At 37.6% G+C, this 27,549-nt stretch overlaps 3 protein-coding genes across 4 annotated transcripts; 1 reads left to right on the top strand and 2 right to left on the bottom strand.

Moving 5' to 3' along the window:
- LOC122671213 lies at positions 1 to 26,569 on the bottom strand. 2 transcript variants are annotated; one of them, XM_043868320.1, is made up of 4 exons: positions 26,537 to 26,569; positions 4,412 to 4,588; positions 1,978 to 2,283; positions 1 to 274 (listed from the first exon to the last, which is right to left on the bottom strand). In XM_043868320.1, the coding sequence occupies exons 2-4, from the start codon at positions 4,567 to 4,569 to the stop codon at positions 223 to 225; spliced, it is 516 nt and encodes a 171-aa protein (XP_043724255.1). In that variant the 5' UTR covers positions 4,570 to 4,588; positions 26,537 to 26,569; the 3' UTR covers positions 1 to 222. The 2 variants fall into 2 exon arrangements, with proteins under 2 accessions (XP_043724255.1, XP_043724256.1); XM_043868321.1 differs by lacking the exon at positions 26,537 to 26,569 and adding an exon at positions 24,865 to 24,880.
- Positions 6,527 to 19,370, bottom strand: LOC122671212 (UDP-URONIC ACID TRANSPORTER 1-like). The gene is made up of 4 exons (XM_043868319.1): positions 18,765 to 19,370; positions 16,514 to 16,617; positions 14,035 to 14,263; positions 6,527 to 7,078 (listed from the first exon to the last, which is right to left on the bottom strand). The coding sequence occupies exons 1-4, from the start codon at positions 19,206 to 19,208 to the stop codon at positions 6,932 to 6,934; spliced, it is 924 nt and encodes a 307-aa protein (XP_043724254.1). The 5' UTR covers positions 19,209 to 19,370; the 3' UTR covers positions 6,527 to 6,931.
- LOC122671215 lies at positions 26,246 to 27,439 on the top strand. The gene is made up of 2 exons (XM_043868325.1): positions 26,246 to 26,535; positions 27,102 to 27,439. The coding sequence occupies exons 1-2, from the start codon at positions 26,442 to 26,444 to the stop codon at positions 27,329 to 27,331; spliced, it is 324 nt and encodes a 107-aa protein (XP_043724260.1). The 5' UTR covers positions 26,246 to 26,441; the 3' UTR covers positions 27,332 to 27,439.
- Positions 27,440 to 27,549: the final 110 nt, after the last annotated feature.

Here is a 27,549-nt window from a genome sequence, read left to right as displayed (position 1 = left end):
TGCAACCAAAACAACCCACATCCACATTAGGAAATGATGATATAACAGAGAATCTACATTCGAAATGAAGATGATAGGACTCTCATAAAGTTCTACAGATGCTACTATCATATATGCACATGTTTGTCAGATGTTAATAACTGTTGATACAACAATATCACATGTTAAAATAATCTGCTGTTAACAAAGGAGATGTTCCAGTATGAAAAGCATCAAGAGTGTCTAATGTCCTTGTGCAAAGAGCTTGCTTATATCTTCTGTAACAACATTGCTCCTGCCAAACACCATTCACTATCAGAAATGCCATCCATATATTTTAATTAATAGATTTATTGAGAATCCTAAAAGAATTCCATGATCCATTAGTTACATAAAAAATCACCTACTTTTGATATACTAGCAAAAGTTACGTGTACAGTAGAGAATGAATAGAAGACATTGTTAATACAGAATATCAACCAAGCGACATCATAGTTAGTTAGATATATACCAAATGGAAGAATGAAGACTCTCCTGTGACAAACCAGAATCAATTGGAGTAAATAATAGACAGATATGGTAAAATTGTAAGTATGTAACTGCTAATACATGCTTAGCAAACAAATACTATTTCTCTCCTCTCCGTAGACGGTAAGACCAGCAATTCAACTTGTAGTACAAAGTGCAACAAGAGAAGGGACTCAACATTGATGGATATACAGAAGAAACATATTGTTAGCAGTTGGAGGGATTTGAATAAGAGATTGGTTCAGGTAAAAGGTTTCAAGAAATAATGCCATTATCAAGCCTCGAAAAATTATGACATTACAAAGGTAAAAGAGATTATGATTATAAAATTCAGCCAGGCTGATTCCCAAAAGTCTAAAACCTTCATAGAAAGGGATAATGAAGAAAACGGATTAAAGGAACAAGAGAGTATGTAGCAAATATTGGTACCAGCAGAGACACTTGTACTTCCAAGATGAGTAAGCAAAAGGCAAATAAAACCCAAAGATGGTTTATATAACTCCCTATGGTTTTCATTCACAAAGGAAGTAATAATAAATAACAAGCTATTTCAAATGAAATTAGAAGAACAGCAATCCCTAGATCGAAGAGACTACATATATCTGAAGATTTTGAGGTCCTATTCTCTTTTGACAAGGTAGAGAGAAAAATCAGCTAAATTGTCAATACAAATTGAAGCTCAAGCCTACAACCAAAATAATAATAATGAGAATGATATAAAATTATAAAATAAAACAAAAAAGTTCAAGCTCCTAGTAGGTTTTACAATATAAAATTCTGACAAAACCTATGAGTTCCACTTCCATTACTTATTAGATTAAAAAACCCCAGGTTTTCATCAATCCTACATTCCTACCACTTAGGATACACTTTGAGTTTACAACATATTTTATTTCACAAATTGCACATCAGAGATGGGAAATACAACAGACCCAGACTGTAACTTCAACATGTTGATATAAAGAAAACTTTTAAAATATGCCAAAACTAATCCAGCTGATTTTTTACCAAGAAATGAATAAAGATCTAAGTAGCAATCCCAAAAGCCAATTCAAATTCCATGAACCCAAAACCACTGAAAGGCCACATTCCGTCATTCAGAAAGGAAGAGTTTTCTGAGGGAAAGTAAACAAGAAAAATTGAATACTCTAATAAATATCTGACTAGCATTCAACTTGATCTAATGTTTCTAACAAATACACAACAAATCTTGACAACCAAAAGTTGTACACAGAAAAAGTTATGAGGTTAGTTTTCTGCCTTCTACAACATCTTAGATAGAGGTTTACTTGTACCCTGACTTTACAATGAACCAAAAATGTCTCCAAGATTATCAAAAACTCACGGAGGAAGAAATTGATCATTCCTTCACAAGGGAACACTTTTTCAAGCTGAAGTGCTTGATGGTCATAAATTGGCAATAGGTTTCAGAATATTCCAGTTAAAGGAACGCTTAAACAGTAGACTAACCTTCCACTAAGCTGAGGTGGGATTAGAAGGCCACCAACAGTATCCGGAACATTCCTTGAATGAGGCAAGTTCCCTCTTGGAAGTTTATTTCGGGGATAAGAAGAAGCTGACCCATTAACTTCTCTCTTTCGTGATGCACTTTCTGCCATAGCAGCCGCAACTCTGGAGTAGTGGTCAGTGCTACTCATTTGGTGAGATGAGAGAGGAGGTGAACTGAGGAGTAGTGATGCATCTGGGAGTTTCTCAAAAAGTGCTGGTAAATGTGTAGCACTATCTGGCAATTGGTGTGAAGTGGCTATTGATCTCCTAGAAATCAAATAGAAAAAATTTCAGCATCACTTCATAAGAGTACCTAATTTAATATGGTTAGAACTGAAGTCAAGAAGTGACTGAATCGCTACATTGAAAGAACATTATAACATTCAAAGTGGTAGAAAATGCTAAAAGAGTCATAATTTCTTGTGACATAGCTGAAAGTTCAAACAAGCACAAAAATGATTTATCTGCCTCAGATATTAGATCACTCATTTATTTCCTTCTTACAGAAGAACTGATCTGCAACAGTTACTACCTCCCTCAGAAAGTCTCTCAATTGTGCCTTGAAAACACAGTCCTCCTCAGATTGAGAATGTTCAATGGAAGTTTGACCCACTGCATTCGGAACTCAATGGACCATAACCAAAAATTTATGCTATAATTTTTTAAAGCAAGCATACTTCCGCAACAATCTGGAACCAAAGCTTTACCTGGAGAACATAATAGAAGCTAAGAAAAATTTCCTTCTCAACTGATGATCCTTTCCATGATGGGAAAGGTACTTCCACCATATCATATGAGGAAATGGAAGTCAGTTAATCTGCATTTTTAACCCTTTGCCTTCACTTATTAATGTCAATGTTTTGATTTTGTAAAATCTTGGAGGAAGGAAAACAGCATCTGCAAAATATTTTCGTTCCTAGGATTCCAAGCCAAAACAAACAAAGCTTAAAGGAAAATAGTGGCTACAAATGTCTTCAAAATCCACCGAGAAAATCCATGACTTTGATCCTTAAAGAAAGATTTCAATGTTCAACCCACTTCTTTGTTTTTGGGTCTTTCTTTTTTTTTTTTTTTTTTTTTTTTTGAAAAGGGGTGAGGAGGATTGTAGCAATATGATTAGCTTAAGTATCTCACCTACACTATATCCGTTTCAATGTTGGACCAACCAATCGGTTAAGCCTTAACCCAAATTGTCAAATCCATCAAAAAGAGCTACAAAGGACTGTAGCTAGGGATGGGGAATCCATCTCAAAGTAGTACACCTTCCACCATTCAATACTTCAATGCCATTTCATGAAGCCAGAAATACCATCGCAGGACATAGATCATTTTTCGGGTTAAGCATCAATTTTCCAGGTCTAGATCTTTCAGGTTAATTATCACAAAGCTAATTATATTGCTTTGGCAACTCAAGTTATAGTTTTCATTAGCATTCTAAGTTCAAGAAAGCAGAAAGTACCCAGTCATGCCCATAGACAAGCAAGGACACACCTGCCTGCACATGACATGGTGCCTGGAGTCCTGGACAAGAGTTGATAAGATACACACGGTTAAACAGGATAAATCCTAACACCTGTGTTTATCTAGTCTATAACAAACTCTTGATTACAAAGTTATCTCTTAAACTGTAACCATGTACAGCTAGCCTTTATCTCTTTATCTTCTTATCATGTAAACTATTTCATTGTAACTGGGCTCTTGCCTAATTCATCATTCTAAATACAACATCACTCTCACCGTATTAAACACGGTGAATACCACTCCAATTCAATATCTTTCAAGAGTATAAGCTAAAATTATGCTTACCATCCAAGGCTTTCAAATACCATCTCTTTTAATAAGCCTTTACCAGTACAAGCTCATATTTCTCTTCATTTAGTCTTAATTTAATTTGAAATATCCAGCTGTTGAACCAACACTGTACACCTCAAAACGATTGATATCTAGTCTCTTTACAGCATCCATTTCTATATTTTCTCCAGAGGCAGCAAACATGGGTAACAACGAACCCACATCCCATAAACTAAAACTCAACTCTATTTCAATCTTTCCATATTTATTTCGATTCTCAATGATTAACCAATCTAGAGGTCCCGTTAAGTTCATTTCACTGCACTTAGTTTCGCAATCTGTGGAAAATGCAACTAGTCAGATGTTAAGAGTCCAACGTAACAAGCGTTGCCTCTTACATAATTACATTCTAGAATTGCAGATAGCTGCTAAGACAAGTTCACCAAAAGAAACCGAGTTTCCAAAAAAGAACAAAATGAATGCTTAAACCTAACTTGGAAAAAAAATGAGGGTTCCTCAAAGTTGAAAAACAATAGCTTTCTAGTTCTCTCTGCAAATTAAAAGAGAAAATAAATTAGGAGAAAACGCGAAAAACGAACTCAACTGGTTATGAAAATTAACCATTGAAGACGAGGGTTCTTCTTTTCGTTCTTCTAATTCTTTCGCTTCTCTTCCTCCTCCTCCTCCTCCTTGTTCTTCTTCTTCTTCTCTGACTTCTGACTCGTCTTCTTCGGATGATGAAGCATAATCAACCAGAGACATCTCTCTCTCTCTCTCTCTCGCGCTCGCTAATCTGTTCCTCCGAGTTCTACACTTGGGCCTCTTGGCTGAGTGAATAAGATGAACAAGGATCGAGGTTCCGCATCGCACGTCCTACGCAAATCGCAATCGACCCTAGAACATGCTAGCATGACCGGTGGGAATACGGAACTTTCATTCTTCTTGTCTATAATACAGGCATTACAGGGTTTCATCATCTTTTTTTTGTGTTTTTTGGGGTAAGACAGGGTTTCATCCATGGTTTTAGTCCACAGTATGAAACGGGCATTGGCAACACACAAAATCGATACAATATCTATACTTAGAACCATGGTTTCATCTCTTTTTTTTTTTTTGGTGTAAACAGGGATTCATCTCCTCGCGCCCACTAATTTTGTGTCCCTATACTCCCCCATAGATGAAATGATTTGACAAACGAAGAATCTCCTAGATTGATCATGTGTCAAATTTAGTGGCTCAACTAAATGATCTGTTTCTACAAAAAGAAAAACTAAATGTTCGATCAGAAAGGGGATTATCCTCTTGTTTTTTCCTTATTGGTTCCTATAGTTCCAAAAGGGCAGAGATTTCCCACAATGCAAATGTAGGATATCACACCAATAGGCATGTAGGAGATGGTTTTGTATATAAGGGACTCATTTGATGTGGGAAGAGAGAGTGTCATTGTGTGATCCCCTTGATCAGAATACAAGAATGTGTAGAAAGTAATTTCCATACTAGCAAAGGTGTCATTTTAGATCCAAAACAAAAAATTGAAACCGAAATCATCTATTTACAGCTGAACCGAATCAAATCGAAAAAATTGGTTTGTTTTGGTTTTTAAAAGTGAAAATTTTTATTCGGTTTGATTTTAAAGAAAAAACTATTAGTTACCGAAAATAACCATACTAAACCCTACAAATCATGTGTCTTTATTGATTTGTGTAAAATTATCTACTCTGGGTTTCTTTGTTAAATTGTGTAAAAATGTTGAAAGGTATCAAATTTGACATTATAGGATAATATATTCACAATTCTAGACATTGTGGGATAATATATTCATTAGTTTGTAACTTCCTTGCCAACTTTATTTATTTTAATTTAATTAGTTATTTTCAATTTAACCAAAACATCACTTGTTGATGAAGTCGAAAAGTAGTCTATTAAATTTGAAACAACGGGGTCGACAAGTTTCCAGTTTTTTTTGTAACTTTTTATCTAAACTCAGATTATCTGTATTCATTTCACTTATGTAGGATAGAGATATATTTCATCCTCTCACAGGTCATGGTTTTCATCCACAAGATCATTATAGCTACTTAATTTGTATTATTACTTGAATATCTATTTGGATCAGATTTTTTTTTTCCTAGATCATTCAAATTCATATTTGGATACTCCTAAACAGCTACGGATAACCCTACAGATGCGAATTGAATTCAGATTTTCAAATATCCATTAACATCCCTAATACTAGTATATAAGTTTCCGAACAAATCAAGCCAGTCCATGAGGAACTCATGCTTAAATTTGAACAAATCATACCTGCTCTTCCTTACCCTGACCAATAGATCAGCTCCTGTTGATCTCCAACAAGTTTAGGAAAATTCTACAGCATCTGAACCATTATTGTCCATCAGGAAAAATGGTTTTCAAGGTGGATTACCTACACTTCTTCATAATGTAAATTCCATCCCCTGATGTGGCCAAAAGGGAACCCCTTACATTAGGAATGCTGGCATTTCCAAATCCATGGTTATTCCTTACATTAGGAATGCTATCATTTTTCAAATCCATGTTAGTTCCATAAGGGTGGTTATATATCCTTACATTCTTGGAAGAGATTCTGGGTTTATAACTTATTCTGAACTCGGTTCTTCTCTATTTTCTCGATTAATAATGCGTTCTAGACCCAGAATCTATTCCAGGGATGAATACCAAACACAGCATAAATGTAAAAACAACCGAACGAACCACAACATTGCTTTGATATGCTTGGAACAAGTATTCCTCACACACCTTATAAATGGATAGACCTGGTTTTAAAAGGCATATCTGATGAAAATTCTTACTCCAATAAAAAATGATAAATCCTTTTGTGAATCTAATACTGAATAATACACTCATGTTGATCATAAATAACAACAACAACTACATAGGAATTTCTGGAAAAGAAAAAGAAATAAAGGAAATAATCTGCATCTCAATCAGTACATGGAATAATGGAAGGCTAGGAACTCAATCCCGTCTATTCTAATCATCAAAAAATCTTTGTTGAGGATCTGTTTGACTTCAATCTCTTCTATTTTATAACGGCTGCACAAAAACTAAGATTCCCCATTCTGGTGTGAAAGAGGCTCATTGTTCATTTATGCCGCCGCTTTGTTTCTCCATAAATGATCACCCCAATGACAGTTAAAGAATATCCAGCAATTCCAACAAAAGTTACAGGATTTCGAAACAGAAGTATTGAGATAACAACAGCCACGGCCCCTTTTGCATTTCCTAGCACCTGATAAAATAATGTCAGAGAGAGAGATGGCATTTTGTTTGCATTGTTCTACAAACATTTCCAACAAAAAGTCAATTGGAATAACAGATCATAGTATCTCTTTCTATCCATTCATTCACTGCACAGGACCATTTATAGTTTACATTTGGGAACTAAGGTACAACATAGGCATTTAAAGTGTTTAATTGTCAATTAATTTCCTATTACTAGAGATAATGATCCATGTTTGCCAACATGAACAGCAGAAAATAGAGTTGCCTCTCCTGGTTCACCCAAAGGGGGGGGGGGTTGGAGAAGAAGAACTATTTCTTTATTTAGGAAGTCCATAACAAACTTCATATGATCAAACAATGTTCTTTCAGTAAGCCAGCATGATTTTTCAAAAGATTAATGTGCCTCACTGGAACCAAATATTCAAGTCTCAGAGTTCATAAGTCCTCCATGACCAGTACAAACCCTTCCCGATATCTAATCTGAAATGACAGCCAAAAAGCCAAAACTAAAGAATCTATTTGCGCATCGTAATTAACTTCTATATGCCAGTTATTAGTGAATTAAGGATATAAGTAATTATTGATGAACTCCAAGGTCATATTTGGCTTTGGGTAAGCTTATCGGGCTTATGCTTCTAGGATCAAAGAAGCGGATCCAACTAAATGTATGGGCTTGAAATCTTTACCGCCTCCAGCACCAAAAGCCGTGTTGAGCATATGGCATGACAGTAGATAGCAGGCAGTCTGGATGTGCAGTAGGCATACAGTGTTGCCATTGTTGGCAACATCTTGGTCTTTTTAGAATCAACAAACGCTCATTTATGTGTATGGCATGATTTAGAGAGGAAAAAGCTGAAATAGACCTTGCAGGGGAGTTGTTATCTGCCATAGAAGACCTTAAGGATGAGAAAAGGAAAAACAGAAAGCTGACCAAGAAGCTTGGTGAGGCAGGCGAGATGACCAAGTTGAAAGTCATTGTAGAAGAGGCTAAAAAGATGACTGAAGATCTGGAGGCCAGCTTATCTTCAAAAAGGGACGAGTACAACAGGCTTGAAGAGCATATTGTGAGACTAAGAGATGAGTTGGAAGAAATCTAGAATTATGACTGCAGCACCCCAGCTAGTTACTATTCTGAAGCCCAACACTAAGTCAATGAGATCTCTTACAGGAAGTACCTCCCCCCCTCCCCTCCCCCCATCAAATGAGGATGAGATACTCAATTATCAGAGACCACCCGATATCAAATTTGGTCTTGGTTTTGAGCAAAGACAGCTATCCAAGAAGGTGAAGATAAAAGGAAAGGGTACGGTCAAAGACCCAGTGAGCATTGTGGAAAGGAGACCCCAGAACAGTCAGGACAGTGAATGCAAAGCCGGTTAGAACTATTGACAGAGATGGTTTCACCAGAGTCACTTATCAGAGACAGTTTGCTAGGGTTGGTAATTATTTCCCAGGTTAATACTATAGTTACAATGGATATGGGCACAGGAGGGTTGAGTGCAGAAGAAACATCAGGCCTGTGAGTATTGTAAGCAAAAATCCATTTGCACCCCCCTAATGGAGGAGACAATGGTATGCTATAGATGTCAGAATTTTGGGCAAATAGCAAGGAATTCAGGACAATCTTCCCTCCAGAAGCAGCAGAGAAAAGGAAAGGGAGTACAGCCAGCAAAGCAGAGTAGTGCAAAGAAGAATGTGATTGAGAAATAGCCAAAGAAACCCCAAAAGTAGACAATTGCAGATAAGACAGTTTGGATGCAGAAGAAGAAAGCAGACCCGACCAGTAACTCTTTGTTAGTTCAGACTGCTTTGCTTTCAAAGCACAGAACAAACCCTCTCCATGGATCTTAGACAGTGGTGGTTCCACACACATGACAGGTGATAAAAGGAGATTTGACAAGTTAGAGCAATGTGAGGGAGGCTCGTCAGGTTTGGCAACAACGACAGAGCGAAGATAGAAGGCAAGGGCACTGTGAGCTTGAACAAAGGCCAAATAAAATCAGACTGTTCTGTCTGTCAGTGGTCTGAAGCACAACCTTCTCAGTGTCAATTAGATATGTGACAAAGGCCATGATGTTATCTTCAAGAAAGATGATTGTGAGATACGGAGGTCAAAGAATGGAAAGTTGGTTGTAGCTAGTTCCAGGACAGCAGGAAATCTCTACACTTTGATAGAGAATTGTGATGGCACATGCATGATCAGTCAGGAGTTGTACTGGTTATTGCATAAAAGACTGGGTCACATTAGCTTCACGAACTTAGTCAAGATCAGTTCAAAGAGGCAGTAAAGGATTTGCCCAGCATCAAGACCCCTACAAGCAACAGATGTGCATCATGTCAAAAGGGTAAGCAGACAAGAGCTACTTATAAGCCAAAGGAGTATCACTCTAGCAAGCCCTTAGACTTAGTATGCAAAGACTTATGTGGACCCATATGGACTCAAGCAATTGGAGGTGAAAGGTACTTCATGTTATGCATTGAAGAGTACTCCAGAATGACTTGGATGATGTTTGTCAAGCATAAGTCAGAGGCCTTGGACAATTTCAAAGTGTTCAAGAATCTAGTAGAGAATTAGACAGGAAGAAGAATAAAGTGCATCAAGTTTGACAGGGAAAATAATTTACATGGGGGGAGTTCTCAACATTCTAAAAAGATCACGTAATCATAATTCAGCATTTAACTGCCAAGACACCTCAGTGAAATGGTGCAGTAGAGAGGAAGAACATGGCAGTTCACAAAATGGCTAGGAGGATGTTGACTGATAGTAAAGTTGCAGACATGTTCTGAAGAGAAGGCGATCTACACAACAGTTTACATTCAGAACAGGTGCACGTTGAAACCCCATGAGACCAAGACACCTTATCAGCTATGGTTTAGCAGGAAGGCTACAGTGAAATATTTCAAGGTGTTTAGTAGTAAGTGCTTCATCAGGAGGAATGAGCAGAAGCTTGGCAAGTTTGAGGACAAAGTAGATAAAGGTATCTTCCTAGGTTCTTCTTAAAAATGCAAAGCTTATAGATGCTACAACTAGAGGCTCGGGAAGATTATTGAGAGCTCAGATGTCAGGATTGATGAGAAAAGAACAACTTCTACAAGTGTTGATTCAGATTTAGAAGATGATGAAGTCACTGATACAGCTAAGCAACAAGCTATTGAGATTGAGGGGCAGAAAGCAGACAGTGAGACAGAAGATGATAGTTTACCCAGGCAGGGTAAATGGCAGAGGAGTCACTCCCAACATCATATTATTGGAGACTCAAATGCAGGTGTTCAGACTAGAAGGATGAAGTCAAACATAGATTCACTGCTATCACAAGTTGAACCCAAATTGGATCCTGATCCTCTACTGCTGAGCTGCCTGGCAGGACCATGCTGCCGAGACACAGCAAGGCGAGAAATGACCCCCTTACCCCCACTCAGGCAAGGCGCTCGGGCAGGGTTAAAGCGGTCATTCCCCGCCTTGCTGTGTCTCGGCAGCACGGTCCTGCCGGGCAGCTCGGCAGTAGAGGATCCAAATTGACCCAAATCAGTTGCAGAGGCTTGTGGGTGTACTCAAGGAGGTAGGCTTAGAGCCGAGTATTGGGTTAAGGCAATGCATGAAGAGCTGGGCCAGATTGAAAAAATGAAACATGGGAATTAGTACCAATCCAAAAAAACAAGAATGTGATAGGTGCAAAGTGGATTCAGGAACAAGCTGAATGAAGTTGGACAGGTTGTCAGGAACAAGGCAAGACTGTTAGGTAATGCTCAAATAGAAGGCATTGATTTTGACGAGACTTTTGCACCAATGGCAAGCCTTGGATCTATTCTCATGTTTCTGGTATTAGAATTCTACAGAGGTTTCAAGGTTTTACCAGATAGACGTGAAGTCAGCATTCTTGAATGGTAATCTTGAGGAGGAACTCTATATTGAGCAGCCAGATGGTTTCTATCTTGGAGATAACCCAGATATGATGTGCAGATTGAAGAAAGCACTTAATGGGTTGAAACAGGCTCCGAGAGAATGGTATTCTAGGTTGGATGCATATCTTCTAGAAGATAGGCTTTAGAAAAGGAATTGTAGACAACAACTTATACGTGATGCAGAGGATGACAATCAACTTGCGGGTGTTGTGTATGTTGATGACATCACCTTTGGTGGTCATAGAGATGAAGTCTGCAGAAAGAAAGAAGACTGAGTTTGAAATGTCAATGTTGGGTGAGTTGACATACTTACTTGGTTTGCAGGTCAGTCAGCTAAAAAATGGAATCTTCATATCTCAAATGAAATACGTGAAAGAGATGTTGAAGAAATTTATGATGGATGACAACAAGCCAGTCAGTACTCCTATGACAATAGGATGCAGGCTCAGTAAGGATGATGAATCTCCAGCAGTAGATCAGATACTTTATAGATCGATGATTGGTACTCTACTGTATCTAACAGCTTCCAGACCAAGCATTTTCCAGTCAGTTTGTATGGTGGCCCGCTTTCAAGCTAGTCCGGAGGAGACACATATAGCATCAGTGAAGAGAATCTTCAGGTATCTTAAAGAAACATGGAGTATGGGCTATGGTATCCAAAGGGAGATGACAATTCACTTACAGAATATTCAGATGCAGATTGTGCTAGAAGCATGGATGACAAAAAAAGCACCAGTAGAGGAGCTTTTTTTTTATCTTGGGAGAAGTCTAGTGGCATGGCACAACAAGAAACGGGATTCAATTTATCTTTCTAAAACAGAGTACATTGCATTAGCTACCAATTGTACTTAAGAATTGTGGATGAAGCAACAGATGTCAAATTTAGGGATACAATGCAGTGAGCCGGTTTCTATATTTTGTGATAATATGAACACCATCAATATCTCAAGGAATCTGGTTATGCATTCTAGGTTTCCAGGACAAAGCACACAGATAACTGATATCACTTCTTGAAGAAGAAAGTTGCAACAGAAGAAGTGAAGTTGGAATTCATTCCTACTTCTGAGGAGGTAGCTGATATCTTCACCAAGGCATTACCCAGGGAGAGCTTTGAGCAGCTTAGAGAAAATCTTGGGGGTAGTTACTCCACCTACTCACTAGATGGCATGTGGACAGGGCGAGCACAGTGGTTTTATTTGTATGATGGCAGTTTTGTGTTTCCCTTTGTAGCTCTTTGTTATTATTGTCATAGGGGAGAGAATCCACATTATCAAAGGCATCATAAAAAGAAGGGGAGAGTAGTGCAGTCCACATCATCGTTGAGAGAATCCACATTACAGTAGAATGATACCATTCACATCACTTGGCATGGAGCATGGATACAGGGGGAGTTTGTATGGTGATAACCACGGTGGTATTTATATTTCTCAACTGGTACAGAGCAGACATTTGTTTGTCATGGTGATGATGTGTTGAAAAGTAGCCAACAATTCCAAAAGGGGAGATTGTTAAGCACATGGCATGATAGTAGACAGCAAGCAGTCTGGATGTGCAGTAGGCATTGTCATTGTTGGCAACATCTTGGTCTTTTAGAGCCAACACATACTCAAAAATGTGTATGCCATGGTTCAGAGAGTTAGCAAGATGAGGTAGACAGAGACTGGAAAGGAGGCAAAGCATGAAGGGGAAGTGCAGTGATTTGTGGGAAGATTTGCACGGTGCAGAACCATCATGAGAGTTTTGAGTTGTCTTCCATGCAGAATCAAGCTCAAAACTAAAAGACTCTATCCTCATGAGTAAGTTTTACAATTTCTCAAGAATTGGGTCAATCCGAGTTGGGACGAAGGAGTTATGATTTCGAACGCAGATATAGCACATGCTGTCCAGAATTCTGTTTCTACTCATGCAGTGACTTCATGAGATTTTTGAGTTGTATTACTTGCAGAATTTGTAGAAGCTCAATACATGAAAGTAGTGATTGATTGAAGCCCATGCCCATCTGAGAAGTTCAGGAAGAGAGAGATTTCACCATCTGACGCTGCAAGAAGGTGAATATGAGAGGAGAACAAAATCTGCCGGCTCTTCTCAATTAGGGTTACTTCAAGGGAGGTAACTTGTGATTTTGCAAACCCTTTTATTTTGTTCTAGGATAGGTGATTGAATATTCCTAGTTCATTGAATGTAATAAGGGTTGGGGTTTGCTTTATTACTTTGATTATTCTTGTAATCACAATCAAATGGATGCTTAGTAGTTTTAGGGTTGTAGTCCTTTTCTTTGGTGGGTGCAAAAGATTGTAACAGGGGTAGGTGCTCCTAGATTGTTGTAGCGATCAAAATATATTGTATTGAGAAACATACGAAGCCCTTTTAGGGCATTGCTCCGTGGATGTAGGCACATTGCCAAACCACGTAAAAATCCTATCTCCTGTGGTGTGAATGTGTGATTGTGTGGATATATTTGGAGTGTGTTTGACGCAGGATGGGTGTACAGACCAGATAGACCTTGCTACATGTTTGTGAATGCATGTAGTTGAGATGCAAGGTGTTGCATACTACTGTGTGTGATTGGTTAAGAAGGTCAGTGCCAACTAATCTGTTTTACTACAAGCAGTGTGATTGTATGCTTGCTATCGTAACAGAATTTTTAAGGGTCAGATTCACCCCCTCTTAGCGACATAGTGGGACCATCAATCCGAGAAGCTGGAATGGAGGGCTGATGGGCTTATGAGACTGGAGGTGGTAAAGATTCTAAACCGATAAATCTTATTCGATCCCCCTTTTTGCTTATGAGAAGCTAGCCAGCTTCAAAAAGCCCTGAAGCTGAAGCCCCATAAGCTTACCAAACATGCACTAAATGATGGAAAAAGATTCAAAGGTGAACCTGAAGTATAACCACAAATATGGCAGACAACGAATGGAGAATTCAGACTAACATATCCGAGAACATGCCCTCTCAAAGAACCACAGGACCATTAACTCCACTGCAAAAATCAAAAAATTCTCTCACCCATTTAACAATGCAAGTACAAAAAAAGAGACAAGACAGTGAAAGTATCACACCTGGAGCGTCAGTGCACTTGTATGCTTAGTCACCAAGAAATTGGTTAAGTTCGCTGAGTAGGCCATCACAGAATTAACCAAAAGAAGTAGCCACATTGACCAGTGTTTTCGCCCAAGTGAAAGAATGACGTCTAATACATTGGGCTCCATGATTATTGTGGTAGGTAATAAAACTAGAACAGCAACTGGGGACATATACAGCAGCAAATTCATCGAGTTCAACTTCTCCCTGAAATAAAAACAGAGAATAACAAACCATATGCAGATGCTGGAGAATGTCATTAAGGAGATACAAGGACAAAAAAAGTAACGAACCTCTATGAAATCTACATTCTGTCACAAGAAAAGCCTCACAGTCGTAAAGAATGAGTGAATTTTCTTACTCCCACCTCTCATGTAATGAAAATGAATGCTCATTTTGCAAATATAAATATCCCAATTCAAAGAATGAGACAATGCATAAAATTTAGGAAGAGGTGAATATTAAAGTGTAAAATTTTTGGGAATAGAAAAATGGTTGAATATCTATTAAATAAAGTATTCCCATGACACAGGGCTATAAGGTGACAATTGTGAACTGAACCTGGGGCTAGACCTATAAAATGGAGTTTGTTAACATTTCACTAGAAAAGGACTAAGATATCTAATGAAGGCTAAGCATTGACATAATATACCACTCATATGGATATAAAAGCATTCTATACACTTAAGCAGTCACATTTTGGATTTATTTGGTCTTTGGTGATACCACCTTTTTCACTAACAAATTTGTTGTTAGCTTGTAGGGTAGACACTTTAGATGGTCATGCCAAAACAATGTGGGCTTCCAACTGCCATTTGCTGCTGGCGCTATTGAAGGAAAGATATTGAATAACTTCTGTAAGCAGATCCAAACAATTGGGCTAGGTTATAAAGGAAAGATCTTTTATTGGTTGTCTATCTCAGCAACACATGGTCCTGCTTTCTGATTGGGACAAACATATAATGATCCCATCACTCGCTGCTTTTTTTTTTGGGGGGGGGGGGGGGGGGAGGGGGGGGATAGAAGGCAACGCCACTCACTGTTCTTTAAGCAGTCCTTGTATTTTTAAGAATTTTTGCAATTCCCTACACTTTTGGTGCACAATTTGATTAATATATAACTCCACCATTTCACAAGCGAAAAAAAAAAAAAAAAGGTGGGGGAGGGGCATTTTCAAGATAATAATAACTTAATTTACCAAAATTACTTTCCCCACATTTTCCTGTTGACAACCAAACCAAGATACCTGATTTTATTATGGTTCCACAATTTACTCAATTGTAATCCTGTTCAGATCATGATACAATGGCCCTAATTACTGAACAATTGCACAATTTATCAATGCATCTCATATTGAAATTGTTAAAGAGGGAGGGCTTGTTATGATGGAGCCTATCTAGTTTTACCAAACAAAGAATACTTTTTTTAGTCTCTACATAACAATGTAAATTCAACTTTATTGACCAATGAAGCACCTTCTAATTGTTAAATAATTCTCCTGTGAGTGATCCAATTGAATGGACACAATAATGCTGGGTGCCACAATATCATCGTTCTAGATCCTAAATACTTGCGGAATTGAATTTTTTTTTTCAGAGAGCAGCCACTGGATTGAAATTTGAAATTATAAATTCATGAATGTTCACTAGGTACCTTATGAATCTGTTATGGATTATCTTTGGATTTACCTTTATGAAATGATAAAGCTCAGGGCATGGCTTTCAAATGAATAGGATAACATATTCCTTATAGTGGCTTTTATGATCCAGAAGTGGAGAAACATTATATTGATCAAGGTCATACCAAAAGAGCATTTTCTTCTATGTCAGCAATTTCAACAGCAAGTTTTTGCAATCTGACTTTGGAATAGAGAGAATAAATTATTTTGATGGGCTAAAGTCTGAGAGACCCAATCTTCTACAACCAGTCAACCTATCACATCCCCAAGGGTATCTTTTTTACTATCCTAAACCAAGTACATAACTCATAGTAAAGTTAGAAACTAACATAATCCCACCATACTCTCATGTGAAATTTGATTCAAGAGACAAAGGGGGGGGGGGGGGGCCAGTAGATACAGAATATTTTTGTACGTACAGCTAAAAAGAAAAGCCTAGAGGAAAAATCAGAAGAGGGAAAACATGTACAGTTAAATAATTAGCAGAACAACTATGCTCAACAGCATAGACTCCAAAGGCCAAACCACATTCAATTCCCTGACTAGAAGAAAGGGATTGTGAAAGTCAGACTCATCCATAAACAGTTGCACTGTCATAAACAATGAACAATACAAGGGAGAAAGTGAAGAATGGTCTTAGATGATAGTTCAGATATCAAGTTCAAAAGAAAAGGCTTCTGGAAAGCAATGCATGTTTCAAAATGGAAAATATTATAAGTAATTATTATAATCAAATATTTACATGAAAAAGTAGTAACTAAAAGTAATCAAGCATTTACCCTTCAGATGAAAGTAGGATACTCTGAAGAACAGACTTGAAGGCCCTTGCTGCAGTGGCACTTATGCACATAATGAAACCAAACAAGTGAAAACCAGGCTCACCCTGCCAACAAAATAGAGGGTTGTAACTTCAGAGCCTTATTTATGTAACTCCTTTAAAAAAAAAACCCAAACCTACATGACGAAAACATTAGATAAAACCACTCATAACATTAGACAACTACTCATTCATTGATTTAGAAACAGATACATAGACTAATCAGGAGAAGCTGAATGGTGCACAATTCACTGATTTCAAGTCTAATTGAAAGGCTATTGTGAAAACATATGTCCCAAAGAGAATGCCAATTTATATTTGTGAGCAGAAGGATGATTGAAATTCAATCTTGATATTAGTTTAGTAGGGAATCCCACTTAATGCATTGGATTGCACTATGAGAGACATCAACAGTTTAAAATTAAAAGTTTCTATCATCAGATTACGTGAGAAGAAGATCCAGTGAAGTATAGGCAGAGGCTCTTCTTCAAGGCATTAAGATAACAAGCTTGCTTCAGCCTCCCACTAACAGTGGAGACTATTATTAACAACTGAAACTGCTTAGGTGTCAGGAAATTAAGGGATCCATGCAGGAATAGAGTTACAGAGTAACGTGAGCCATACCAGAAAATGCTCAGTAGATCATTTTTTTAACTGTTATAGTAGCCATCAAGAATAATATTTTATGGTTCTAACAACCAAGAAGCCAAGCACATATCAGACAACAAGAAACACATGATAATATAAGCACCAGGTATAGCACCCCCAAATCCGTGATGGCCTGCACCCATAACTTTAACCCGGATTTGGGGGCTCTACAACAGGCCCTTTAAGGAAAAAGAAAGTGTCTTCTGCTAAACCCCTGACAGTTTCTGAAAAGACAATCACATGGCTGTCCCCCCAAAACTTGAAGAGTCAACCTGATGCCTAAGACACACATAAATTGCCATAGCAATACACATGCACACAAAATATAGCACATAGTCTACATGTGCGAAGTCAAATAATCGATCGAGACTCCCAAAATGTGCCAAGAGATAATAGCAACACACACAAAATGTTGTAGCGTAGAGTCTACCATGGACAAAATCATATAAGCAAAGGAGGCTCCCAAAATTTGCCAGGGGAAGAGATGAAACAACATCAGTTCTATTGCAATTAAGGTCAAGTTATGAAAGACATTCCCTTTACAAAGATGGAAAATGGGTATTTTCATGATTTCAAAAACCATGCCTTTGAGGTTGGTCCACTGTGAGAATCTAAACCCCTGACGATGTCAAGTAAACGTGAATCCTCTAATGTCTGTGAGAAAATAGGCCATTTTAATAACTCGTCGGTGATAACTGGCCGTATCACTTAAAGGATTCGTAGAGAAACATTTGAGACAACTTTCAACAGTGTGGTATCTCCTGAATCCCACTATATCACTCTCACTCAGAAAATAATATCTTTTGCCAGTATTACTAAGAAAAGAGTATCTTTAGCCAGTATTTCTTCTCCATAACATGGAACCAAATCTCCTGTCTAACATGATTGTTGATCGATTGAATTACCATTCTGCCTAAACACTGGTCCAATTTCAAAACGGCTGTCTCCTTCTCCAAAACAATTTGTTTCTGATGTTTGGCCCATTCAAGTATTTTTACAATAATTTTTGCAGCCAACTAGTACAAAGCTGTCGAGAGAAAATCCATTCAGGATCATGTCTTTCACTTGGAAGCCACAACAAATTAGGAATCTCCAAAACTTGGAATAGGCTTGCAGTCTCTTTTTTTTTCATTTTATTTTATCTCCTACTTTCCATCAACAGCATCACCTCTACGCACCATTAAAGATGGGGGGGGGGGGGGGGGAGAGAAACTTCTATACAAACAACAAAACCAAAATTAACACGCCGCCCAATCAAAAAAATTCAATCAATGTATGCATTCATTAGATCCAGCCCCACTTACTAGTTTCAGCATTCCTAATTTAAGCATTCCAGATCTGTAAGGGAAATTATCCAAATGGGCATTACAAAATGAACAATCAAGAGAACAGCAACATCATCAATGAGAGAAAAGGAGAAGCAGAAACAATGAGCATTCTCCAAACAAATTGAAAGCACTAATCCACCAACAAAGATCAAATCTTACAGTGTGCAACATAAGCATTTCCATCATTAAAGAAAGTTGTGAATGAAGAGAGAGAGAGAGAGGTAAAAAGAAACGTACCCCACTGGCAATGACCACACCAGCGACGACCGGTACCAACGCAGCATACGTGACCCAAGCTTCCCTCTTAAATGTCATTAGATAAGCAAACATTGCTGTGAAGAAAGGCGTGGTGGCACCAACCGCCTGATTAAAAGAGACGGGTAGATACCTAAGAGATATATTACCACCAACAACGGAACCACAGAAGACAACGCTTAAAGAAGCGATTTTGAAGAACTGGGTCTTCGAGTTGATCTTCTGAAGAGGAACAATTTTGAACAAACCAATGGAAATGTAGCTGAGAAGAGCACAAGCTGACATATGACACATTGTGAGGAAGATTGGAAAGATGAAGCCATAATTGGAGAGCAAGTACTTATTGAGGAGAAGAACACCAATGTTAGATGAGTACCAGAGAACGATCAGAGAAGCTATGAAAAGGGTCTGTTTTTTTTCTGACATTTTTGGTGGGTTTGTTACAAGAGAGCTTAGAATTTGATTTCCAGGAGGAAATTCGCATTGAACCTCTCTAATGGAAACTGGGTAATTTTTGCTCCTCGATTTTGTGTCCGATCATGATCTTCTTCAGTAGATCCCATCTTTGTTTTTGTTTCTCCTTTTATTTTTTTCTAATTTTGTTTTCTTTTTTATAATCCACGTAAAAAACTAATAATTATTAGTACTATTTTTTTCCTGTTGAGGAAATATGTCTTTCTTTGTTTGGTTTTACGCTATTGCCGACGCTTGGGATTTTGAAAAATCCGATGTAGATTATCCAAAATTCCAAAGGGACAAAGTTCTGAACACTACTGTGGCACTGCCATTGTATCTAATCTCATATGAAAATTCAAGAGTCAAACGGTTGGTTCGGTTCGATTCGGTTTTGATAAAAAATGAGTGAATCAAAATCAAACCGTTAAAGAATTTTGTTTTTCGATCGATTTTGGTTCATTACGATTTCGATTTATTTTTATTTTTTAGTATTAGGTTACTATCGATTTAGATATTTTGTATTTTGGGTTTTAACCACAAGGAGATCTTACACTCATAACCTGACAAAAGATTTGATAGGTTCTTTGATAAAGATGGGTAATTTAAAAATAGAGAAATATTAACCCAAACTTGATCAAATTTGAAGTTAAAAATAACAAGAATTTACGTGGTTCACCCAAGATGGGCTAAGACCACGGTCGAGTGATAATCAAAACTTCCACTATTCTGATGAAGAAATTATAAAACCCCCGCATGCTACTTCCACGGTTGAGCGATAATCAGAGCTACCATTATTATGATGGAGATTATAAAACCCTTGCATACACCTCCTTACGAGATAATACCTTATATGTGAAAAATTATCTCCTTTAGTTTCCTGCCCGCTCAGTTCCCCAGTCCCTCTAATAAGGGGGGTTGGACCCCACTCGGGTAAAGTGTTTGGGCAGGGGTAGGGTGGTCATTGTGCCCCCTATTAGGGGGGAACTAGAGAACTGGAGGGGATAAAGATCCCCTTATATGTGGCATCTCGCGCAATACAATATAGAAAAATCCTAATCCCCAAAAGTATAAAACGGCCCTCAAATATTATGGGAAAATCAACAGTATTTTCCTAGAATAAATTGAGATCAGGCTTCACCAATAACAATACAGTAGTCCAAAACCAATTCGATAAGTATTGGTTCGATTTGACCAGTCTAGGCTAGATTTTGACACCCCTACATGAAATTATATGGAGAACCTCTCCCTACTCATAAATTTGGAGTTTATGAGTTAAAAGCTTGTTTAAACTCCAAAGAGAGCTTTTAGAAATGTATAGAGAGGTGTTTGTTGTAGAAGCAAGGAAAACCTATAGCTACCCAATTCTGTTGCAGCCAAAGAACTCAGATTTATTGGTGATAATAGTTGTGAGGACTTATGTCCACCTTCAAAGCCACAAATCAGGAGAAGGAAGAGTACTACAAAACCTCAAGACATGGCTGAGGTCAAAGAACCTCGTGAGACTCCTACATTGGAAGGGATTACAATCAAAAGTACATAAAAAGGAAGAGCCACAACTTTCCAATTCTTGTGGAGAATGGCTTAGCTTGGTTGAAACTTGAAAATCTAAGAAGGGGTTTTTTTTTTTGGGAACTCTTGGAGAAGAAAAAGAAGTTTAGATTTTTTTTTTATAGAAGGTTTACTCTCACGTACAGTTTATATCTTGTGCTCTTATTCAGCCAATTTTTCGAAATTACAATTTGTGCTTGTTGGTTGAGGTCTCCAAGCTTTGGGAGAAATCTTTGGTGGCTTTTAGAGATGATTTAGTGGCATCTTGTTGATGTGTGAGGTAACTTGCATTTTCTTTAATTGTTGTTGTTGTTCTTATCTCAATCTTATTGCAATCTCAAGTTTTGAATATAAACTTGAGAGGTGAAACATTGTAATCCTTATTCAATTGTAGTGAATTGGTGAATTTTCAACGTTATATTTGATATTTGTTTCATTTCTATTTTCGCTTTTGTTTGCTTCCTATATTGATTAGGATTTCGTGAACTACTACATTTTACATTTTTTTTTACTCATTTTTGTAGAATGTCTTTGTGAACATCAATGTTTTGATATTCTTGTGGGTTTCCTACTGAGATATATTTGTTGTTTCAGAGTTGGGATAAACTCTGAGCTGTTCACTTGCCTGAGTGTATGAGCTTGTCAGCACAAGTCCACCCTTGGATACTGAGGTAAAGATGCATTTTCTGCTAAAAAATCATATGAATGAGGCAGAATCTACCCTTAAGTTCCTCTGGTTGCAAGAAAAGGTTAGGGATGGAAAGTGAAATCAGTTTAAAGAAGAAAATAGAATATTTTGTAATCATGATTCATGATTGTCATGATTATGTAATTACCTTAAACTTTTATTCTTCAAAATTCTCGAAATATTTCAGTTTCGTGAGAAATCAAATTAATGAAATTTATATGTAAAATTTATTTCATCGAAATATTTCGGTTTCAGCTGAGGGAAAATTAGATGCGAAATCCGAAATTTAGAACTTTGTTAACTAAATTTTACCTAATTACATATGGTATTAAACAAACACTGAAAAATTATACATGAAAATTTTTCACATGTAAAATTTTACATCGAAACAAATGGAGCCTAACTGTATGGTAATTATATTTTTCAAGTCGAATTTTCAGTTTCTATAAAACCTGTGTCACAGAAACCAGGTTTGGAATGTTTTAGACTTAGCTATAAAATCATATTAGCTAAAGATTACAAAAATTTTCATTTTAGTTTTGATTTGATTTTTTTTCTCTTATTTCCATTTTAGTTTTGATTTGATTCACTTCCCTTTATATCCCTTGCAACCAGAGGGAGCCTTAGGGAGAGTGTTCTGACCTATAGAATGCTGTGAAGCTCAATAGTTTTATGTCTATATTATTGTTCTCCATTCAGTTTACTGGTTGGTTTGTATTCGAAAATTTGATTAATATTTCCCCATCCAAAAATATGAAGAGAGAGTTTTGTGCCATCCAAGGTGAAGAGAGAATCTCTTCATCTGAGGCAATTTGACGTTACAATTCGACTTCTAGAATACTGAATGTCATCATTAACTCTACTCCCTTCTATATACGAAGGCCCGAAATACCCTTTCTCAATCTAATTAGAGGATCAAACCCTGTGGATTAAGAGGTTTTCTTTTTACCGTGGATGAAGAAAAACTATATTCAAAAGAAAAAAGAACAAGGAATTTAAATTTTTTTTTGTTTTTTTTTTTTGTTTGCCTAGATTGAAATCACATACAACTACTGATGGAATGCTATTGAAAACACAGTGCTATAAAGGTCTGAACTGTTACTATCAAAGTTGAATCAATTCCTTTTCCCCCATGTAATTGATACAAGGGCAAGAGTTCTTTGCGGGGGAGCATAGTCCTTGTGCGTGCACAAGGACCACTGAGAATGTACACAGTGGCATCAACAAGGCGGCCATTACCACTTTTCATAAGGGTAGAGCGGCTATTTCACAGCCTCTATGTCTCGGCACAGGGTGCAATCGAATGTCACACTTTTATAAGTCCATTCATGGGCTTGATAGGGATAGGCCAATAGACTATATGGTCTATAACTGGAACCACATTTCCCTTTTGATGCCCATGAATGGGCTCAAAGTTAAAAAATAAACCTAAGTCGAGTGAGAATAAACCCACTTCCAATCGAGAGAGTAATGGTTTGCAATACAAACCAAAGACCATGGAATTTAAGACATTCATTGAAATATTTATTAGTTAGAGATTATCTCAAGAATTCACTGTTGGGTTTGGTGTCTTTTATTTAGATCGGTTGATGGGTTAATTTAATGGTCTAGTTTGGAATTTGGATTGTCCATTTGAATAGAATGTGAAATTTTCAAGAAGGTGGAGTCTTCATAAGTTTGAGTCTTTCAAGTAAGTGAAAGAGTGGAGTCTTCAATAAAATTGAGTCTTCTAAGAAAGTGAAAGAGGGTTGGTGGTTGAAGATATTAAATAAGGTAAAGGAGAGAGAGAATTAGTTGGTTTTCTCTAAGGAAAGAGAAAACAACAAAGTAGAGAATGAGTCCTATAAAAGGATAAAGGTGTTTACTAAAGAGAGTAGTGTTGATATAAGGTAGGAGCCAAAATGTGAGAATCCAAGTAAGCTTCCAAGAGGTACAACGTGGGTGCAACGTGTGTACAAGGACTAAGCAAAGAGCCAATGAAGAGTGAATGTGAAATGAGAGAAGGGAGTACATGAGTGATTGGGTTAGTGTATCAAATCACAAGGGTTGTACTATTTTCTATTTTCTTGATTCATAGTGGAAGTTGGATCTCACTTCGTGGATGTAAGTGGTTTTGCCAAACTACGTATATCTCTTGCCTCTTCTTTGTGTACGTGCTTATTTTCTTTTGTATTTTTTGTTGAGCTTATACATACTGTTTTCATACGTTACTCACATCGCATAGATAAATTGGAAAAAAAAAATTTCCAACCCTAACATTCACAACCATCTTAAGGAGTTAGTTGAGTTGGAACAAGTGTGTTAGAGATTCATGAAAATGGATTATCACGACGCTTTTATATGTGCACGGGAGGATATCCAGAGGGTATTTTGGAGAACATATTAAAACCCTATAGGGGTTTGGGAACCTCCGTTGAAAGAAAACTTTATCCTTTTTTCATGAGAAATCTTGGAGTAGTTATTAAAATCTTGAAAGCTAAGTAAATGCATCTCTCTCTTTCATGAAGGTTTTCCACATTTAGTGTGTCATCTATCCGAACTGTTGGGGAGCTATTATAAATCCAATGGGCGTGGTTATTCCTTGGGAAGCAAGGAAGCATTTGTCTCTTTTACCAAAACAATAAAAAGGAAGCATTTGTCCCCCGGAATCTGTAATTAATAAGCTGTATAGGGAAGAAGTAAAACAGATGGGAAGTGTCTTTATTGTCTTTATTGTTTTGACAAAGTAAAGTGTGCAAGTATTATACTTGAATGAGAATAAATAAAGTTGGGGGAGAAAGAATGCTACCTAGGCGTATGTGGTTCGAAATGATCTCCGCATCCTTACGGAAAAGTGTAATTCTCAAGAGCGTGGTGGTCATTTTGTGCCCCTATATCTGGGGGTAGGGGCAATGCACCGCACACATCCAAGTAGCATTCTCTTTCCCTAAAGTTGGGATGAACTAACAAAAAAAGTCCCCATCATACTGGTAATGTTAAGTGTTTCATGACCTACCACATGGCGTGACATGGATTGGTTCATATGATAAAAAATCTCAAAAATCCTAGGTCATTAATTTAGTTGATAGAAAAATAAGCATGCAAGTGGTGTCAAAATTACAAAGATACCTTTTCATATTTTAATATGGCCGTTCTTTGAGCCGGGGAGCTGGATGCGCCCAGACACGTGGGTGGTGGGCAAAATGATCACCCCACCCCCTTGAATGGCCAAAATGTTCATTCCATGTGTCTGGGTGCAGCCTGCGCTCCCAAGCAGAGAACAATCGCTCTTTTAATATTCATCTTGCTTCATGTGAAGAGAGAGAGAGAGAGAGAGGGTGTGCTAGCGTATCCTCCACAGCTCAGAAAACCTTTTCCCATAAACCGCTAGGGGAGGATATGCTAGCACTCTCTCTCTCTCTCTCTCTCTCCTCTTATGAAATCTCACCTCACTGTTTTCTTATATGCGAAACCTCTATCATGAATCATCATGATAGGTGATGAAGTGCTAAACGTCACTAAGCTATGGTTAACATCTTTTTTGGAAATCCAAACCAAATGGGTCTTCCAACAAAAGTCCAAACTCAACCCAAGACCCGGTAATGTTAGACCAATGATCCAATCTAATGCCTATAAATAAGATCCAAAAAAGTATGAGAGAGACATAGATAGAGAAACTTTCATGTATATGGAACTGTAAGTCTCTGCACAAAATATGCAGAGTAGTAACTGGGTTTACTTAGGAGGGAATTCTCTGTTTCAAAATTTTGTTTTTTAGCTGTTAGGATTCACGCGACCCTTATGTATCAAATGCCATTATAATGACTCACATCACAGAAGAAGTTGGTGAGAAGTAAAGTGTGAACTGTGAAGTGAATGAGTGAGTTTTTAGTTGCAGGAAATCATAGATATATATATATAATCCATAGAGGGAAAAGGAAGGAAGGAAGGAAGGAAGGAAGAAAGAGAACAGCAGAGAAAATTGAGGAGAAGAGTTGAAACTTGCTCTAAGGCTTCAGCTTCCATTTAAGGTATGTATATATGAACTTCCCACTTCTATCTTCTTAAGCTTCGCAAGGGTTTTCAAAATTTAATTCATAGTATCTTGATCTTCCTTCTCCTACTTGTTCACTGGCCTTTAATTTCAAGGGATTTAGATCTTAGTTCAGATGCTGTTGGATTAGAATCTTACCTATCAAACCAAACATATAAAGATTCTAATTGGATGGTTGTAAGATAAGAGGTTCATGACTCCTTCCCAAGTCCCATGTCCTAAGTAACTCCCGACTCCCAACTCCTAACTATAGACTTGTTATTCATATCATCATATTGGTATGGTTCATGACTTGTCAAAACTGGACCCACAAGCACATAAATGCATGCATATATAGATGTTCACTGATATGACTTATGAGGATAACTAGACAAGAAAGAAGAAACGCTTAGCTAGTGAATGTGCTGAGATGTGATCACCTGATACTGTTGAGTCTGTGACCCACCAAACCAACTATCTAGCTACTTTCTTGTTATGTGACCATGAATGATTGTTCACAAGGGTTCATTCGAATCATGTGAAAGTGTAAGTGATGGCTAAGGGAGTTTAAGACAGTACAGGACCTGCAGGTTTCACCATTGAAGGAATTTATGTAATCTTGAGCTGCATTCCATTTGTGGGTTTAGTTCAGTGGGGTCTTAAAAGACCACCCCAGCAAGTGAAAATGATGGGAAGCCTGACCCATTTCCACTTGGTTTGATTTGCTTTTGGTGGATTTTTTTTTTTTAATTTCTTTCTTGTTGGGTCTACAGCTTCTGGATTTAGGAGTTGAATTGACTAGTTCAGGAAGCATATATGGCAAGTCTAGCACTTAAAAAATCACTTTAGGATCATCAGGATGACATGATAAGGTTGTGTTTAATGAGCCACCACCAACCAAGAGGGCAAGACGGAGTAGGTAACACAGCTATTAATTTGATTTTACTGCTGAAATATGTACCCTGTTCCTCCCAGGACCACCAGAGGTTGTGACATCATGGAGGGTGGCAGTTCATTCAAGGAAGTTGGCACTTCATCCACTCCTGAAGGTCTCTCTCTCTCTCTCTCTCTCTCTCTCTATACAAAGATAACTTCTCAACATACCCCCTCCCCCAAATGCATTTGCTTTTCCTCTTTCTTGATTAGTTGTAATTACCACAGGACACTAGTTGCAGCTAGTGATGAGATGCAATCAGGTTATGAAAATCAAAATCTGGGATCGAATTGGTCAGTGCCGATTTTGATCTGATTCAACCGGATCCGTTTCCGGTTTTTGAAACAGTGGATGCAATCCAAAGCATTTCATGTCCATTAATGGGGCAAGAGATAAGGCTGCATGGCATTGCTAGAACCCCCATTACAGAGACTCTATCCCTCTAATGCTGATACCAATCAGGTATCAATATCTGTCACAGTTGATGCCGATATGAATCCAGTTGATACGACCAATCCAATACTGATACCTGAAACCATGCACACAACTGGTCTTGTTGCACCTTTAATTATTTGGCTAGATCATAAGGTTAATATTGCGCCAATTAAACAAGATGACTCTTTAATAGTCTATGGCCTTTACTTGCTAATCTTCATCATGTGTTGTTGCTATCTCTGTTAGGTCAATCAAACAGAAAAATGTCTGAGATGGACACACTACGGCAAATGTACAAGGAGAAGTCATCAAAGATTCAAGAACTAAAGGCTGAAATTGAGTTGGTGAAGCATCAATTGGAGAAGGATAGTCCAGATGAATGTGTGAAGGGTTTCAAAGCATTAAGTGAAAAATATGAGAAGCTAAGGACTGAGTACAATGCATTACTGCCCAAAAAGGGGGACCCAGGGATATAGATAATTACCCTGTTGAGAATCATTCTTAACTCTCTGTTTATGCAAGTAGTGGATCTTAGAACACAGTGTATAACTGGAACTATGCGACTCTTTTTTAACTCTTTTAGCAAGTGATACAGCACTATTTACTTAACTAGCTATCTGCAACTCCTTGTTATCCTCACTTCATATGTTCATGTATAATCACTGTTTTAAGAATCAGGATCGATTGGCCGTCT

This window comes from Telopea speciosissima, chromosome 8 (assembly GCF_018873765.1).
Source record: "Telopea speciosissima isolate NSW1024214 ecotype Mountain lineage chromosome 8, Tspe_v1, whole genome shotgun sequence".
Taxonomy (NCBI): domain Eukaryota; kingdom Viridiplantae; phylum Streptophyta; class Magnoliopsida; order Proteales; family Proteaceae; genus Telopea; species Telopea speciosissima.
Note: the sequence above shows the minus strand (reverse complement) of the source record. Positions and strands in the feature narration are given on the sequence as shown.

Coding starts and splice junctions, on each gene's coding strand:
- LOC122671213 (XM_043868320.1), bottom strand. CDS start 4,569: ATGTCTCTGGTTGATTATGCTTCATCATCCGAAGAAGACGAGTCAGAA. Junction 2,284..4,411: donor ATGGTTAATTTTCATAACCA/GTTGAGTTCGTT, acceptor TTTGATTTCTAG/GAGATCAATAGCCACTTCAC. Junction 275..1,977: donor CCACCTCAGCTTAGTGGAAG/GTTAGTCTACTG, acceptor GGTGTTTGGCAG/GAGCAATGTTGTTACAGAAG.
- LOC122671212 (XM_043868319.1), bottom strand. CDS start 19,208: ATGTCAGAAAAAAAACAGACCCTTTTCATAGCTTCTCTGATCGTTCTC. Junction 14,264..16,513: donor ATCCTACTTTCATCTGAAGG/GTAAATGCTTGA, acceptor TTTTTATTTCAG/GGAGAAGTTGAACTCGATGA. Junction 7,079..14,034: donor CAAGTGCACTGACGCTCCAG/GTGTGATACTTT, acceptor TTATTTTATCAG/GTGCTAGGAAATGCAAAAGG.
- LOC122671215 (XM_043868325.1), top strand. CDS start 26,442: ATGTACCCTGTTCCTCCCAGGACCACCAGAGGTTGTGACATCATGGAG. Junction 26,536..27,101: donor CACTTCATCCACTCCTGAAG/GTCTCTCTCTCT, acceptor TATCTCTGTTAG/GTCAATCAAACAGAAAAATG.